Below are 15,431 nucleotides of genomic sequence, written 5' to 3'. Positions count from 1 at the left end.
AGGAGAATTTTCAAACTGAGAATGCCAGTAAAAGACATTTTAACAGGCTACATGTAAATCTGTTTTCCACAGGTCATGCATAGTAGCACTAAAGTATACCATTCTTAAAAAATATTTTGGAACTGAATTTTAAGTTTTTAATCTAGAGGAGAGGAATTTTAGTCTGAAAATATTCAGCTTTATATTCATTCCTGTGCAAGATATACATTTGATGCTAGACGATCTGCCTAGAACCTGAGCTGGACAGCTAGAAAAAGTCTCCGCTCTCATAGATTGATGGAATAGCTTGCTGAGTCAGAGTTGAACGTACTCTAACTCCTTGCCATCGAAATAAGGCAAGGGTGTATTGTACGTGCAGTCCTATGTAGCCTAGTCTCTGTGCCATGCTTGAGGCTACTACGAGGGTCAGCTGGAGGGGCAGGAGGGCTGATGCCTGAGAATCTGGTCCACTAGTACTGATGGAGGAAAAAAAGAGGCATTCGGCTGACTTTTAGGGAGGGACTTCGAGGGGAACAGCAGCACTGACAAGGACACTGACAGGAAGAGGGGCAGGAATAGAGGTGGGAGCAGGGAAACCCGAAAGCAGAGTGGGAATTTGTATTAGTCTCACATTATAGGTCTACAAAGAAGTAGCAGTGGCTAAAGGAGGCGATCAATAAATAGTGTTCATGATGGTGCTAATGATGAGTCTCTGAGATTTTGACAACCCAGAGGCACATCGAGCGTCTTCAGCAGTTTCACCAGAAAGATCATGGGCGTCATACTCTCCATCAACTAGCAAGATAAGATCACCAATAATGAGACCTTCAGAATGCAGTAAATCCATCATCCTTAAGGCAACTCTCACTCTCATAATTTTCGTGAGACAAATGATGAAAATAGACAATAGGAAACCCAAACAGTTACTCTATAGTAAGCCACCCAAACAGTTACTCTATAGTAAGCCAAAACAGGCAATTACAAGCAGAGAATGTTGAACGAATATTTAAAAGTCATAACAAAGCACTGTATCAAGAAACATGGGCATAGCAGTGAATCTTTTGTGAAGCAAAATTAGGATTCTGAGAAATAGATTTTAAAAACAAGCACTGAAACAAGAGAATGTATTGTAACAAAGGACCATCTTTATAGACACAGTGTGGAAAGAAGTATTCCTCATGCTTGGTCTTCTAAGATACTTTGAAAATTAAATTTTAAATGAAGTTATTGAATATTTGTTGTGGGAGAGGATTTTTTTTTTTTGAAAAATGCAAGTGTTTAAGTATAGTTCCTCCATTTCATCCTATGAAATGCTTTTTGTTCATATTTTTCAGAGGCAGAAAAAACACTTTACAGCTATGGACTTGATCTAAATAACAAGGAGAATTGAGGCATTTATTACCCAGATATCTTTTTAGTATTTAGTCAGTGGAGGACTCTGCGTGGAGTCCAAAGTGCCAGTGTAAGGTTGGGAAGGGTAAGGTGGGAATGGGTGGGAGTTTCTGGTGATGGCTAGAGTATAGCAGATGCTGTATGTATTTGAGAGATGCATGGTGAGGAGAGGTGCTTGGTAGTGGCAGTGTGGGCTTCTCTCTACTTCTATCAGGGAATAAGGGGAGGATGGAAGGATTCCAAAGGACTGAGGGCCTTAAGTGAAGTTTACTTATTCCATTCTTCAAAAGGCCGGGATTTCCAAATAACAAAAGTAAGCAATGGACTGTGGGGATTGAAACTAGTACATCTTTATAGTCTTTAGCGCAGTAGCAACAACTGCCTTGGCAAATAATGGAAATACTTTCTGAAAGATAAACTCCTAGGTACTACTATTCTCTATAAAAGTATAAAAAACCTGAATTATGTTACTAGAAAATCCTTATCTGTCTGATCACTTCTATGGGAAATAATGATGTCACAACTACCCAAATACTCAGCATTTTCAACCATGGTGTACATTCAGGATTTCCGGACTTGTTTTCACTAAACATCTGGAATTCCAAAGTGTGATTTCATTTCTCAACAATGAGGAAGGCCATTAAAGGCATGTTATTGGTATGAAGACTAGCAACAAAGTAGACTCTGAGTTCCTTGTGGGCAAGGATTGTGTCTACCAACTCCAACGTACTGTCCTTTCCCAAGTGCTTAGTACACAGTAAGCGGTCAATAAATACCTTTGATTAACAGTAAGAATTTAAATGGACATAACTACATTTCTAGGTTAACATCCCTATTAACATCAATGAAGAGAGCTCTGACTTCCCTGAGTGTTACTATTGCAGCCTATCTGCAGTTTCCAAAAGAAAACTTCCAAAAGAAGTTTATTTGGCCCTGGTTGTAGGCAAAGTAGTTCCAATGAAAGAAAATAACTATATTCTAGGGAAGCCTAGAGCGGGACTTGATCGAAGACCTTTATGTCTGCAGAACTCATAGATTTTGCTGCTTTCAATATGTGCTTCTTTACTGGCCTGGTCAAATATTCATTCAGTAGTATTTATTGAGCACTTACTATGTGCAGAGCACTTACTAAGCGTCTGGAATGTACAAATCAGCAACAGATAGAGACAGTCCCTGCCCATTGATGGGCTTACAGTCTAATGAATGTCCTTCTATTTCTAAACATAAAAAAGGTAGTATTTTTTCAAGGAAGAACAGGATATTTTAGAATTCCGAAAGTTGCTTGGGATAAAAGGCAAGGCTCAGTGTTTGCTATGAACCCTGTAAAAGATATAAAGATGATAGATGATTAGTGGCAAATCATTGGTCTATTTTATCTAGAGACTTAAGTGCTCTCTCTGATTTCTTCCCTTTTGGGATTATGTTCTGTTGCTTAGTAGAATATTGCCTTCTCAGTGAGGTAATGATTTGTTTGGAGGATGGAAGTCTCAGAGGTGGGGGATAACTGAACAGCATTTATAATGCATTTTTCAAAACTTTGATCTGCCTTTTTCCAAATACACGGGGAGCTCTCCATTGAAAGCTTTTAGACATGTATTCGTACAGAAAGAAAACGTGGAGATTTCCGAAGACACTCAGATCGTTCAGTAGCATATTTAGATGTATATTTTATTGATTTTATTAGCACACAACTAATTATTGTTCACTGGAGTTGTTTTACTAGCTTTCTCTTTTCTATGTGGTAGAGGAAAGATAATCAAAAAAACAGTTTGAACATAAATCTTTTCATCTTTTCTGAAGGGAAAGTTTAAGGAATTGGGTTGCAGCCTAGAGAAAAGAAAGTTAAGAGGTAACTAAATAATTCTTCAAAAAGTGTTTTTTATGAGGATGCTGACAAGTTGCTTTTCATATCCTCAATGCTGAATAAGAGGAAACAGGCTGAAATTGAAGCACTAAAATATGAGGTTTTTCACATTAAAAAACTTCTCTCAGGATGGTAAACATAAGTTTACCAAGGGAGGTTGAGGAGTCCCCCTACTGTATAATTACACTGAAACAGACAAATGGAGTCAAAAGATCATCGGTCCTTAACCTTATCTTTGTGCATATTTATGCATCTGGTAGACTCAACAATGGAGCACAGAAAAATATCTGTTCCTATCTTTTGGATTTTAGGGGTATGAGAAAATTAGCATTGCAACATAATTCTCATTCCTTTTTGTAGCTTAAATGTTGACCACATTCTCCTTTTTTGTTATTTGTTGAAATCTTAATATGTGCCAGACACTTTATTAAGCACTGGCGTAGATACAAGCTAGTCATGTTGGACAGTCCAAGTCCCACATGGGGCTAACAGTCAATCTCCATTTTACAGATAAGGTAACTGAGGCACAGAGAAGTTAAGTGACTTGATCAAGGTCACACAGCAGACAAGTGGTGGAGCCAGGATTAGAATCTAGGTCCTCCTGATTCCCAGGCCCATGCTCTAGACCACACTGCTTCTCCTCAACAACTTTCATCGTAATTGATAACAAATAACCAAGTGGAGATTTGAATTTCATCTGCTGCCCTATGTAGCCATGTTAAATAATAATTATTATGGTTTTTGTTAAGTGCTTACTATGTTCCAGGCACTATTCCAAGTGCTGGGGTAGATACAGGCAAATCAGGTTGGACACAGTCCTGTCTCACATGGGGCTCACGGTCTCATTCCCTGTTTTACAGATGACGTAACTGAGGCACAGAGAAGTGAAGTAACTTGCCCAAGGTCACACAGCAGACAAGTGGCAGGGCCGGGATTAGAATCCATGACCTTCTGGCTCCCAGTCCCGTGCTTTATCTACTATGCCGTGCTACTTACTTCTCAAGAATACCGGACCGTCCAGAAGGTGGGTAGCAAAGGGAGGGAGAAGAAAAAAAACCACCAAAGTTCTGCTTCAACAACAGCCAGGATATTCGGCACCTAATTCAGAGTTGACTGTATTTGAATTGATAGTTCATGTAAATTATTGTCTTAAAAATGCTCAACTAACATATTCGTACTAAAATGGACATATATTAATAGAGTAGCTTGCAAATGTTATTGATGTCATTGATGACGACGCTATCGATGATGCATACACACAATGTAATCTATTGGTTTTTGTAGGATTTGAGGTCTGTCCTATTCCTCTTACTATGCTTCTATCTGGAATGCGTAATAGCTTCTGTCTCCAAGATGACAAAGTTATACTGAGCCCTTCGGCTTGCAGCAGGAATGTTACCATAGAAGTTTCAAAGGGGGAGTGTGCCTTCCTGCATACCTAACACTGGTCACTGCGGACATGATGGCAAATATATGGTATTTTTTGATTTATTTGTTTCTCCTCATCCTAGAGCAAGTGAGTCCTTTATCTGCATTAGCACATGATTCTCTCACCTGACTAAAGCCACTTTGGAAAAATGAGGCTGTTATTAAAAACAAAATGAAAGGAACCCTTTGGTCTCGAAATTTACATGGTCATTTGTGCTAAATGAAAATGATTGGAAAAATGACTTCCTTTTTTTGAGACATTCCTGAAATGTCTCTTCTTGGAAGAAGAGGCTAGATATTGAGGAGGCTTGAAAAGCTGCCCTTACGATTGAAGTGAAGCATCACTATTGGTGGGTGGCTGTGATAATTTGCAAAAATACCCTGGGAATGTTGCACTTAGCATTTTAAACAGGTCATAGTGATCATTATGATCCATTTTTCTGTGTTTCCTTTAGACCCTTTAAATCAATTAATATCCCACCAAAAGGGAATCCAACCCTCGTGGAGTACAAGGGTTATCCAAATAAGATTAAACTCAGCAAATAATGTAATAAAACTATACAAGAAAAATGACTTAACCATTAGACGATATGGCCCTAATACGTTTCATAGCCAATGTCTTACCATCTGTAACAGGGTCAGCAGGCAGGTCACTTCTGTTCTCCTTCCATTTCAGTAGGTACTGAAGGCTGGTATGATCTTCAGGCTCTATGTAACGGTTAAATGTTGCCATCATCTGATGAGCTTTTGCGATGCCAAAATTAACTTTTGTTTCATCCACCAGAGGTGAGTTTCCCAAGCTCTTTGCTGTATCAAAAGCCTTCCTGAAATATTCGCAGGCTTTGTCATAGAACCCCTAAGAATAAAAGGGAAAGATTTAAAACCTTTCTTCGTAATGGTTTGGCATTCTCCCTTGTGGTGCGGGCCCCTGATCGTTCAGCTCCATGAGACCAAAGCTTCCTGTGCAAGCCCGCCTTCAGAAGAAATCACATTTTAAAAACGCAATATCTATTGTCCCACACCACTTTGGTGCCGGAGGATGTTTGAAACACAGAATCGAGATTAGCAGAGTAGAGATTAGCCTTCTTCCTGTCTCCCTCTCCTGGTCTAAAATGGAGGCTTGGCTCTGCTATTTCTAGGATGATGGAATAATTCGCTTGTCAGTGGAATGTGCTGGTAGCTGCCCTACAAAGCAAAAGCAGTGGAAAGAGCACCGCTCTGTGAGTCGGGAGACCCGAGTCCTAGTCCCAGTTCTTCGGGCTGAGGATATGTCTTTGGGCTGAAGACATGGAGAAGCAGCGTGGCTCAGTGGAAAGAGCCTGGGCTTTGGAGTCAGAGGTCATGAGTTCAAATCCCGACTCTGCCACTCGTCAGCTGGGTGACTGTGGGCAAGTCACTTAACTTCTCTGTGCCTCAGTTCCCTCATCTGTAAAATGGGGATGAAGACTGTGAGCCCCACGTGGGACAACCTGATTCCCCTGTGTCTACCCCAGCGCTTAGAACAGTGCTCTGCACATAGTAAGCGCTTAACAAATACCAACATTATTATATGCCATCAGTGGTAAAGCTTTCCGACTGACCATCTGTAACCATCTCGAGTTAATAATAATAATGAATAATTTTAGTATTTCTTAAGTGCTTACTAGACGCCAGGCACTGTACTACGCGCTGAGGTTGATGCAAGCAAATCGGGTTGGACACAGTCCCTGTTCCACGTGGGGCTCACGCACTCAATCCCCATTTTACAGATGAGGGGACTGAGGCCCAGAGAAATGAAGTAACTTGCCCAAAGTCACACCGCAGGCAAGGTGGAAAGATCTAGCCAGAATCGTGAAAAACAGCTGGTCAGTGCTGTTGCGGTAGCTCTCAAGCAACTGCCTTTCTCGCCGTGGCACTGTACGTCGGCTCCGAGGTTGAAATCATGTCGACCATAAGTGGGTCGTACATATAAAAAAAAATCCCCAGATCCACCAGGTGCTCTTCCCTCCGTGCTACACCGGTTGCACTCGGGGCTCTAATGGGGATGTGATCATCATGGATAAGACAGGTCGAGTGGCTATGCACAATCACCAGCACTATAACCAATTCCTTTATATTTGTTGCCGGTCGTCAAGTCTCAGGCCGTGGTCCATCTGTTGTTTTCATTTGGAGACTCCATCACAAGTCAAAATCCCTGTTCGCATGGCTACTCACTCAAGGATGAGAGTAAAAATCAACTTGGAGCGGAATGGGGGATGAGGCCAAAGCACTTAAAGTCCTTCCCCCATCTCCTTGCTTCCTACCACCTACACCAAAACACAAGAACACACACACACAAACAGACACACAGAGGCACCCTGCACACTCCCAGTAGGCTTAGGGGGTTCCCGTTGGAAAGTTGGAAAGCGCTCCTTATCAAATTCAAAGTTTCTAACTCAAGGCAAATGAAATCTCTGCTTCATTGAATTTGACTGGATAGTAGCCTCTACCTATCTTTCCTAATCAATCAACAAATCCCAAGCTAGCTGTACCTTTGTTGGAATACGAGGCTTGAGGGAGTAGGGATCTCTGCCTCCGCCTACTGTCCCTCCGAGCCGTCCTGGCCATTTAACTCTGTGGCCGAGGGAGGGGTGGAGGGAGGTGTCCTGGGAATGTAGGTTTGCAGTGGCAGCAAAGTCTGAGGTCAGTTGCGTTGGAGCTGTGCAGCCGGCTTCCGGGAGAAGGGACCGGAGGGAGCAGCGGGACCGGAGACTGAAGCAGAGGGATGGGAGGGGTGAATTTCAGGTGCAGAAAGTCAATAGAAGAGCAGAAGAAGGGGCGGGCATTCAGGGGAGCCCCGTTGCCTCTCTGAGGAAGCAACCGCACAGCTGGCGGTCCACTCACTGCCTGGTACAATTGTGGTTTGGTCCTCTATCGTGGCCTTGGATGGGGGTTTGGAGCTGTATTATGGCCTAGTCTGCTCCTTTGTACACATATCAGTGATGGGAGGCCCCCTGGCCCCCAGGCTACTGTGAATAATAATAATAATAATAATGATGATGGTATTTGTTAAGCGCTTGCTATGTGCCAAGCACTGTTCTAAGCGCTGGGGTAGATACAAGGTTATCAGGTTGTCCCACGTGGGGTTCACAGTCTTAATCCCCATTTTACAGATGAAGGAACTGAGGCATGGAGAGGTTAAGTGACTCGCCCAAAGTCACACAGCGGACAAGTGGCAGAGCTGGGATTAGAACTCAGGTCCTTCTGGCTCCCAAGCCCATGCTCTATCCACTAGGCCATGCTGTTTCTCATAATTCAAAAGTGAATGAGGCCCCTGCTACTTATTCTTTTTCTGGTGACCTGTTCTAGGCTACTATGGCTTACTTCCTTCTGTGTGCTGACTCCCCCCTGCCATTCCAGCACTGCACATTTGGGCAGATTAGCTCTAGCCCAAGAGTCAAAAGGGAAGACGCTTCTCCGCCTGTGTCCATCTTCACTGGTCTTTCATTTCTGTTTACATAGGCCGGATATCTCACTTAAGAAAATGGGAGGAGTGCGGTAGATGTAAATCTACCTTGGTACTGCATTTTGGGGATGACAAAGACAAGCCAGTTTTATATCCTTTATCTGACTACACATGAAGAATGCTAATAAATCCAAAGGCCAAGACAAAAACAAGCTCTGCCACTTATCTGCCTCGTGACCTTCGCCAAGGCAATTCACATCTCTGTGCCTCGGTTACCCCACCTGGAAAATGGGGATTAAGACTGTGAGCACCATGTGGGAAAGGGACTGTGTCCAACCCAATTTGCTTATATCCACCCCAGTGCTTAGAACAGTGACTGGAACATAGTAAGCGCTTAACAAATATCACAATTATTTTTATTATTATTATTATTCACCAGCCCAGTTCAACGCTCAGTAGGTAGTGACCATTCAATATTTGGTCTTTAAAATTTTGGCCCAAGTAGCAAGAAATTTACATGGAAGCACCCTACCTATCGCCGACGTTTAATCCTACAAGCAACAGGATTCAGTGAAATATTGACTGGTACTTTTAGAAGTTACTGAGATGGATGATTGGGGATGCTAAATGATCAATTCTCACTTAAATGTGCAACTGAAAGTGAAGGACAACCAACACTGGTCTGAAGGAAGATCAATCAAAGCAGCGTGGCTCAGTGGAAAGAGCACGGGCTTGGGAGTCAGAGGTCATGGGTTCGATTTCCAGCTCTGCCACTTGTCAGCTGTGTGACCGTGGACAAAGTCACTTAACTTCTCTGTGCCTCAGTTCCCTCATCTGTAAAATGGGGATTAAGACTGTGAGCCTCATGTGGGACAACCTGATTACCCTGTATCCGCCCCAGCGCTTAGAACGGTGCTCTGCACATAGTAAGCGCTTAACAAATACCAACGTTATTATTATTATTACTGTGTGCAGAGCTATATACTAAGCACTTGGGAGAGTACAGTTTCACAGAGTTGGTAGATATGTTCCCTGCCCATCTTGAGCTTACTGTCTAAAGATGTCCTGCAGAAAGCTAATAATAAAGCTCTCACACATGGTTCTGCCTGCCACATTCTTAGTTTGTCAGATGCCCATGAACTAGCCCAGTGACTCCAGCACCAACTGCTACTCCTAGCTGATTTCTGCAAATCTGGGTGGTGGTTTCTTCCTATGCTCAGGCAGAAATTTGGCGGAAGCCATAATAATAATGATAATAACAATGTTGGTATTTGTTAAGCACTTACTATGTGCCGAGCACTGTTCTAAGTGCTGGGGTAGATACAGGGTAATCAGGTTGTCCCACATGAGGCTCACAGTCTTAATCCCCATTTTAAAAATGAGGTAACTGAGGCACCGAGAAGTTAAGTGACTTGCCCAAAGTCACACAGCTGACAGGTGGTGGAGCCGGCATTAGAACCCATGACCCCGACTTTTAAGCCCGTGCTCTTTCCACTGAGCCAGGCTGCTTCTCTAAAAACTGAGGGATGATGGATAAAACCTCCGTTCTGGGACTTCAAGACCGATAACCTGAGAGGAGGAGTTGAATATAATGACGGTGACTTGTGCGGTGTCCCACACTTTCTTGTTCATCCCAGGCACGTTACCACAGGGAGGTTGAGTGCAATGAGCAAGTAGGCAGATGGAGGGGCTACACATTGCACAGCCCATGTCATCTTTCTCACCTTAACCAGCTGAAGGCAGAATCGGGACTAGAACCAAATCTTCTGATTTCCATGGTAGTTCAACAGGGTTCAACTATTTAGTAGTAGAGGAATGAAGAGAACAGAACGTATGGATCCTACTAATAGGAGAGATCAAGATCTGACAAAACCTCCAAACTCATCGCAAAATGCTGTGATCTCACAGGCCCAATATACAGGTACATTTCTCTACAGTTCAAATGAAAAGCAGTAGATATAAGCCTTGAGGTAAAACTAAAGACTGACCCCAGGCTGAAATTCATCGTGTATATTGTTATATTATGTTTCAAAAGACATACTCTTGCTGCACTTCCCTTAAGATTATGGAAAAGAAAGTAATGCCCTCCACTCACTCTTCAAGGAGGAATAATCTTATGGTTGTAAAGAAACAGAATGTGATTGACAGGAATTATGCACCTCTCAGCATTATACACCTAATAATAATAATGTTGGTATTTGTGAAGCGCTTACTATGTGCAGAGCATTGTTCTAAGCGCTGAGGTAGATACAGGGTAATCAAGTTGTCCCACGTGAGGCTCACAGTCTTAATCCCCATTTTACAGATGAGGTAACTGAGGCACAGAGAAGTTAAGTGACTTGCCCACAGTCACAGAGCTGACAAGTGGCAGAGCTGGGATTCGAACCCATGACCTCTGACTCCCAAGCCCGGGCTCTTTCCACTGAGCCACGCTGCTTCTCTATCCTACAGCCAGGTGTCTACAATGCCATAAATCATACCACATTACAACGAGTAAGTGCTACAAGGAACTTAGAAAGCCCAAGAGCAAATTTCTGAATTTCCAATCCGACTGTTTTAAATACGATATATAGCCCGGCTCATATTTGAGGCGTGTCAAAATCAGCACACTAATTTTTTTTCATTATGAATTTGTTGCATCTTGAAACAAAACTTTTGAGTGGGACAGGAACAAGGTAGTAAGACAAGTTCTAGTTTTCTATGCATTCCTCATTATTGGAAGGTGGAAAAGATGAAGAAAGCAAACTTTTACTTCTGCCGAGAAATTTCAGCATAAGCCTATAGTGCAGTATAAATATCCAGATCACTCACTTGTGCACTGTAAATCTCTCCAAGCATTGTACATCCTTCCACTATACTCTGGCACTCATTACTGCTTTCTGCAATTTTCACATATTTTTCCAAGTAAACGAGTGCTTCAGTCAACTTTCCTTGGCTGGAAATAAATAAATCAGAGGGTGATTCAAGTATTCACATGCAAAAACTGAAGGAATTGTTCAGGGCGACAGTAGTTTGCAAAGTAGATCTTCCTGAAACAGTGGCTGCAACAAGTGAGTAGATAAGCAGATGTGCGGCAGGTCACTATCGTTATAATCCCTGCCTCTATGCAGATTCTGGGTCCTGAAGTCTCAGAATCGAGGCTCACTCTTCAATTTTGAGGGAAACTCCATCTTCATCACATTGCTAAATGCATGCAAGAAATTTATGCTCAAAATTCACTTATGGCCAAAGAGAGCATAGCAAAGTGCCGATTCTTGTGTCACACTGTGTGAAGTGTCATTTACTGAAGTCAAATCAGAGAGGTGCAGATATTCATTCAAACATATTTATTGAGCACTTACTACGTGCAGAGCTCTATACTGTATTCGGTGCTCGGGAGAGTGCAATACTACAATAAACAGACACATTCCCTGCCCACAACGAGCTTAACATTGTAAAGTATGTTTTTTTTCTTGGTATTTGTGAGTGCTTGGTATTTGCTTGACATTTATGAGCATGGGTATGGCTATATCTCTATATATTTGAATAGGTCCAAATAACTAACATATGTTACTTTTCACCATTAATCCTCAGGTTCCCTCGCTAAAACTTTATTTAGGGCACCTTTCAACAAAGGCTCCACCCAGAGCGGTCCATCACGAAATTTTGTTTACTCTGCCAGCCTCTACTGGACCTCAGGAACTGCCTCCCACCCTGCCAATCTACAGGATGAAGCTGATTCTACAGTTTACCCTGATAGCTCTTGTAGACCCTTGCCATAGTCCCAGGTCTCTATCTCTCATTTCTCTGACTTGTCTACTTTTGCTTTTCCTGGAGTAACAGAAAATGAACCCCAAAGTAGCAGCATAGGAAAGCAATGTAGCATAATAAAGCAGAACAAGACTTGAGAACATTATTGCAGCTCTAGACAGGAATTACCACCACCAACTTACCTACAGTCCCTGTTCCCCTCTTAAAATGGACCAGCAATTAAAAAAAATAAATCTCGAGGGCCTGAATTCTAATTGGGCACTGCAACTGTCCAAAGGACTTGACGTCAAGAAAGGTAAATATGTTTGTTATAAAAGAAAGGAGTATCTAAGGAAAAAAACACACCAGAAAAACGCTTCATAGCCTAAGTGTGATGGACTCTTTAAATGCAATTACTTCAGAGTCTCTTCTAAGCTCATTTGCTTCCCCAAATAGACTGTTTGGTATGCAAATGAACTTAAGACTTCCTGCAAGATTTTTGTGAGAAGAAAAGAGAGGCTGGCAATGCATTTGGTAAAGAAAAAACGGAACTTATAGACAATCACAGTTTTGAAATCCTTCAATAGGTAATAGGCTGTCTGCCTGGCCTGACACCTACAAGTGAATGTAGACCTCAAAATACAGTTTGGTTTCAACTGTCTGGATATTTTAGACTGAAAAAATATCTCGCACTGCCTTTCTCTGTATCTTCAATAGATGAAAATCTTAGGTTGAGTTGCTGCTTTGAATTTCATTAGAATTTCATTTATTATGTACAATACCAGCCAGAACTCAATGTTCTAACTATAACTTAATAGCCGGAAGAAGTCATTTTTCAGCTGTTGAAGACATGGGACAAAATGAGCATATATCTAGGTAGGTTGAAAAAAGGACATTTTACTCTCAATAATCTGGCTATTTTCAGCAGAACTTTTTGTGACATGAAAAACCTAGACAGTTGGGTCAAACGTGTATTTTTAGATCTAAATTATTTGGAGGATGTGCTGGCGAAGACCCAGGTAAGGAGAATATTAAGAACACACACATTGTAAGTACTCAATAAATACCACTGAGGAATAATAATGAAGGGCAAATTTAGAAATAGTACAAAGGGAAATATTTTTAAGTTAAATCCTCACAAGACTTCATAGGCCTTCTAATACCCAGAAATTATCTGGGACTTGATAGGGGTAAAAGATGCAATAGACATAAGAGATTAATGCTTAATAGTATGCTTAATAAACATAAATGCATAGTTCTATATCTAGCAAAGTTTTTCACATGTCATCTGGCATATAATAAACACATTCTGCCAGTCCCTGTTTCCAAACTTAAAATTTTGCAATAAATTTAGAAATCAATTTGCCATTCGAAAGGAAAAAAAACAAGCATTCGCACACAAAAAAGTTGAAGGTTATTTATATAAGGTGAAGGGCAAGGTTAAAATGTTAAGCAAATATTAATTCCAGATTTCTATATGCAGTGCACAGGTGCAACTTGAGCAGCATATAATATGGTATAATCATTAAATTCATTCAACCAGGCCTTAGAGAGTTAAAAACATATATTCTGAGGAAAAGGACTCTTCGGTCCAAAGGATGAGAATGAAGCAGTTCAGAATATTTGTGTATCAAGGTGATTCCAGTTTCCAACAGGGAAAACAGGACTGTTAACACCCATATCCCCTGACAACTGTCCAATTATGTATATCACACTTGGCCTACTGTTTGCAGTAGAAGTAATCAATAAAGGATGTGGTTGAGTGAACATAGATTTTGGTTGAACCAATGCATGAAAACTTAATCATTTACTCAGAAAGAAGAAATCAAATAGAGCAGAGATGAAACAGTCGCTAAGGGGTTTGTTGATTGTGCCACCAAGTTTGTAGGCTAAAGATGAAAGTAATAAGGCAAATGGAATCAGTGACAGGAGAAAATGTAAAAAACCTTTCTTAATTTCCTGAATGGAAATATTTTGATGTATTTTGGTCATTTTTAGGAAATTTCATTTCAAAATTCTCTTGTCCCTCTCAAAAGAAGGAGTGAAAACTACTAGGGCATGTCATTTCTCTCAAGCAAAAAGAAATTAATTAATTTAGCCTCTACAGAAAGATAGGTTTCACAGCTGAAAGGTAGGTTTCACAGCTGAAACTTCACATTAACTAATCAAATGAGCTCTACTGTAGAAGACGTCTATGTATAAAACTACATATGTATTATATGTGACATGCTTGGGCAATGGGAAAATTTATAACTAGACTGGACAAAACACAGAGGTGGATTAGTTGTGACCAGTACATCTTGACAATCCCTTACAGCTGTGGTTTTTCAAAATCCTCTCATAAAGCTTCCTGCCTGTATTTATACTGACAATGTGAAGGGGGAGGTAATTCTACTACTAATCATCATGATATTTATTAAGCGCTTATTGTGTGTCAAGTACTGTTCTAAATACTGGGGAGGATTCCTATTCATCAGGTTGGACACAGTCCCTATCCCATATGAGGCTCACAGTCTGGGTAGGAGGAGGAATGGGCACTGAATCCCCATTTTAGAGATAAGGCAACTGAGGCATGGAGAAGTTAAGTGGCTTGTCAGCACAGCAGCCAAGAGATGGAGCCGGGATGAGAACCCACATCTTCCAGAAGCAGCGTGGCTCAGTGGAAAGAGCTTGGGCTTCGGAGTCAGAGATCCTGAGTTCGACTCCCGGCTCTGCCACTTGTCAGCTGTGTGACTGTGGGCAAGTCACTTAACTTCTCTGTACCTCAGTTCCCTCATCTGTAAAATGGGGATTAAAAGTGTGTGAGCCCCACCTGGGACAACCTGATTACCCTGTATCTCCCCCAGCGCTTAGAACAGTGCTCGGCACCTAGTAAGTGCTTAACAAATACCAACATTATTATTACTCCCAAGCCTGTGTTCTATTCACTAGGCCACACTGACACAAATATTTGGATAATTCTGAAAAATAATGACTTTAACAGGAAGTTTCCATGATTGTTTTGTATACAGATAAGTTTCTGCTCATTTCTCCACTTCACTTTGCAAAACTAGCTGACAGTGGAGTAGTTCTGTTCATTTTGGAATTCCTATTGCAAAGAAATTCAGTCGGTGGATTTGGTAAAATTTAGAACAGTGCTTGGCACATAGTAAGTGCTTAACATACACCATTATTAATATTATTATTATTATATTGGATCTTCATCAATCTTTTGGTCCTACATGCCCTTTTCAGCAGAGAGTTCTACATTAGCCATGGAGTCAGACGGGTTAGTCCTGACTCCTCAAGCCTAACGGATACCCATAGTGGGTGGACTGTATAAATGCCAGAACAATTCGCAGAAACATGCCCCAGTTCTCCCTTCAAGTCTGCTAAAGATGTCTTGATGGAGGCACACTGACAACAAGCGGCTGAGAAACGGCGTGGCTCAGTGGAAAGAGCACGGGCTTTGGAGTCAGAGGTCATGGGTTCGAATCCCAGCTCAGCCACTTGTCAGCTGGGTGACTTTGGGCAAGTCACTTCACTTCTCGGTGCCTCAGTTACCTCATCTGTAAAATGGGGATGAAGACTGTGAGCCCCACGTGGGACCACCTGATTCCCCTGTGTCTACCCCAG

The 15,431-nt window shown here is 41.6% G+C and overlaps 1 protein-coding gene across 5 annotated transcripts in view; it reads right to left on the bottom strand.

Annotated features, from left to right (window-relative positions):
* Positions 1-15,431, bottom strand: part of TTC29 (tetratricopeptide repeat domain 29) — a 222,281-nt gene that overhangs the window by 46,846 nt on the left and 160,004 nt on the right. For 3 of the 5 annotated variants that reach the window (XM_029076334.2, XM_029076333.2, XM_029076332.2), the window contains 2 exons: positions 10,899-11,022; positions 5,288-5,519 (listed from right to left, as the gene is read on the bottom strand). In XM_029076334.2, the coding sequence (XP_028932167.1) occupies positions 5,288-5,519; positions 10,899-11,022 (356 nt within the window). Of the gene's footprint in view, positions 1-4,231; positions 4,334-5,287; positions 5,520-9,811; positions 9,885-10,898; positions 11,023-15,431 lie in introns of those variants that run through there. The other 2 variants (XR_003763178.2, XM_029076335.2) reach the window with 2 other exon arrangements.

Source organism: Ornithorhynchus anatinus, chromosome 12 (assembly GCF_004115215.2).
Source record: "Ornithorhynchus anatinus isolate Pmale09 chromosome 12, mOrnAna1.pri.v4, whole genome shotgun sequence".
Classification (NCBI taxonomy): Eukaryota; Metazoa; Chordata; class Mammalia; order Monotremata; family Ornithorhynchidae; genus Ornithorhynchus; species Ornithorhynchus anatinus.
This window is presented reverse-complemented; position numbering and strand designations above follow the sequence as displayed.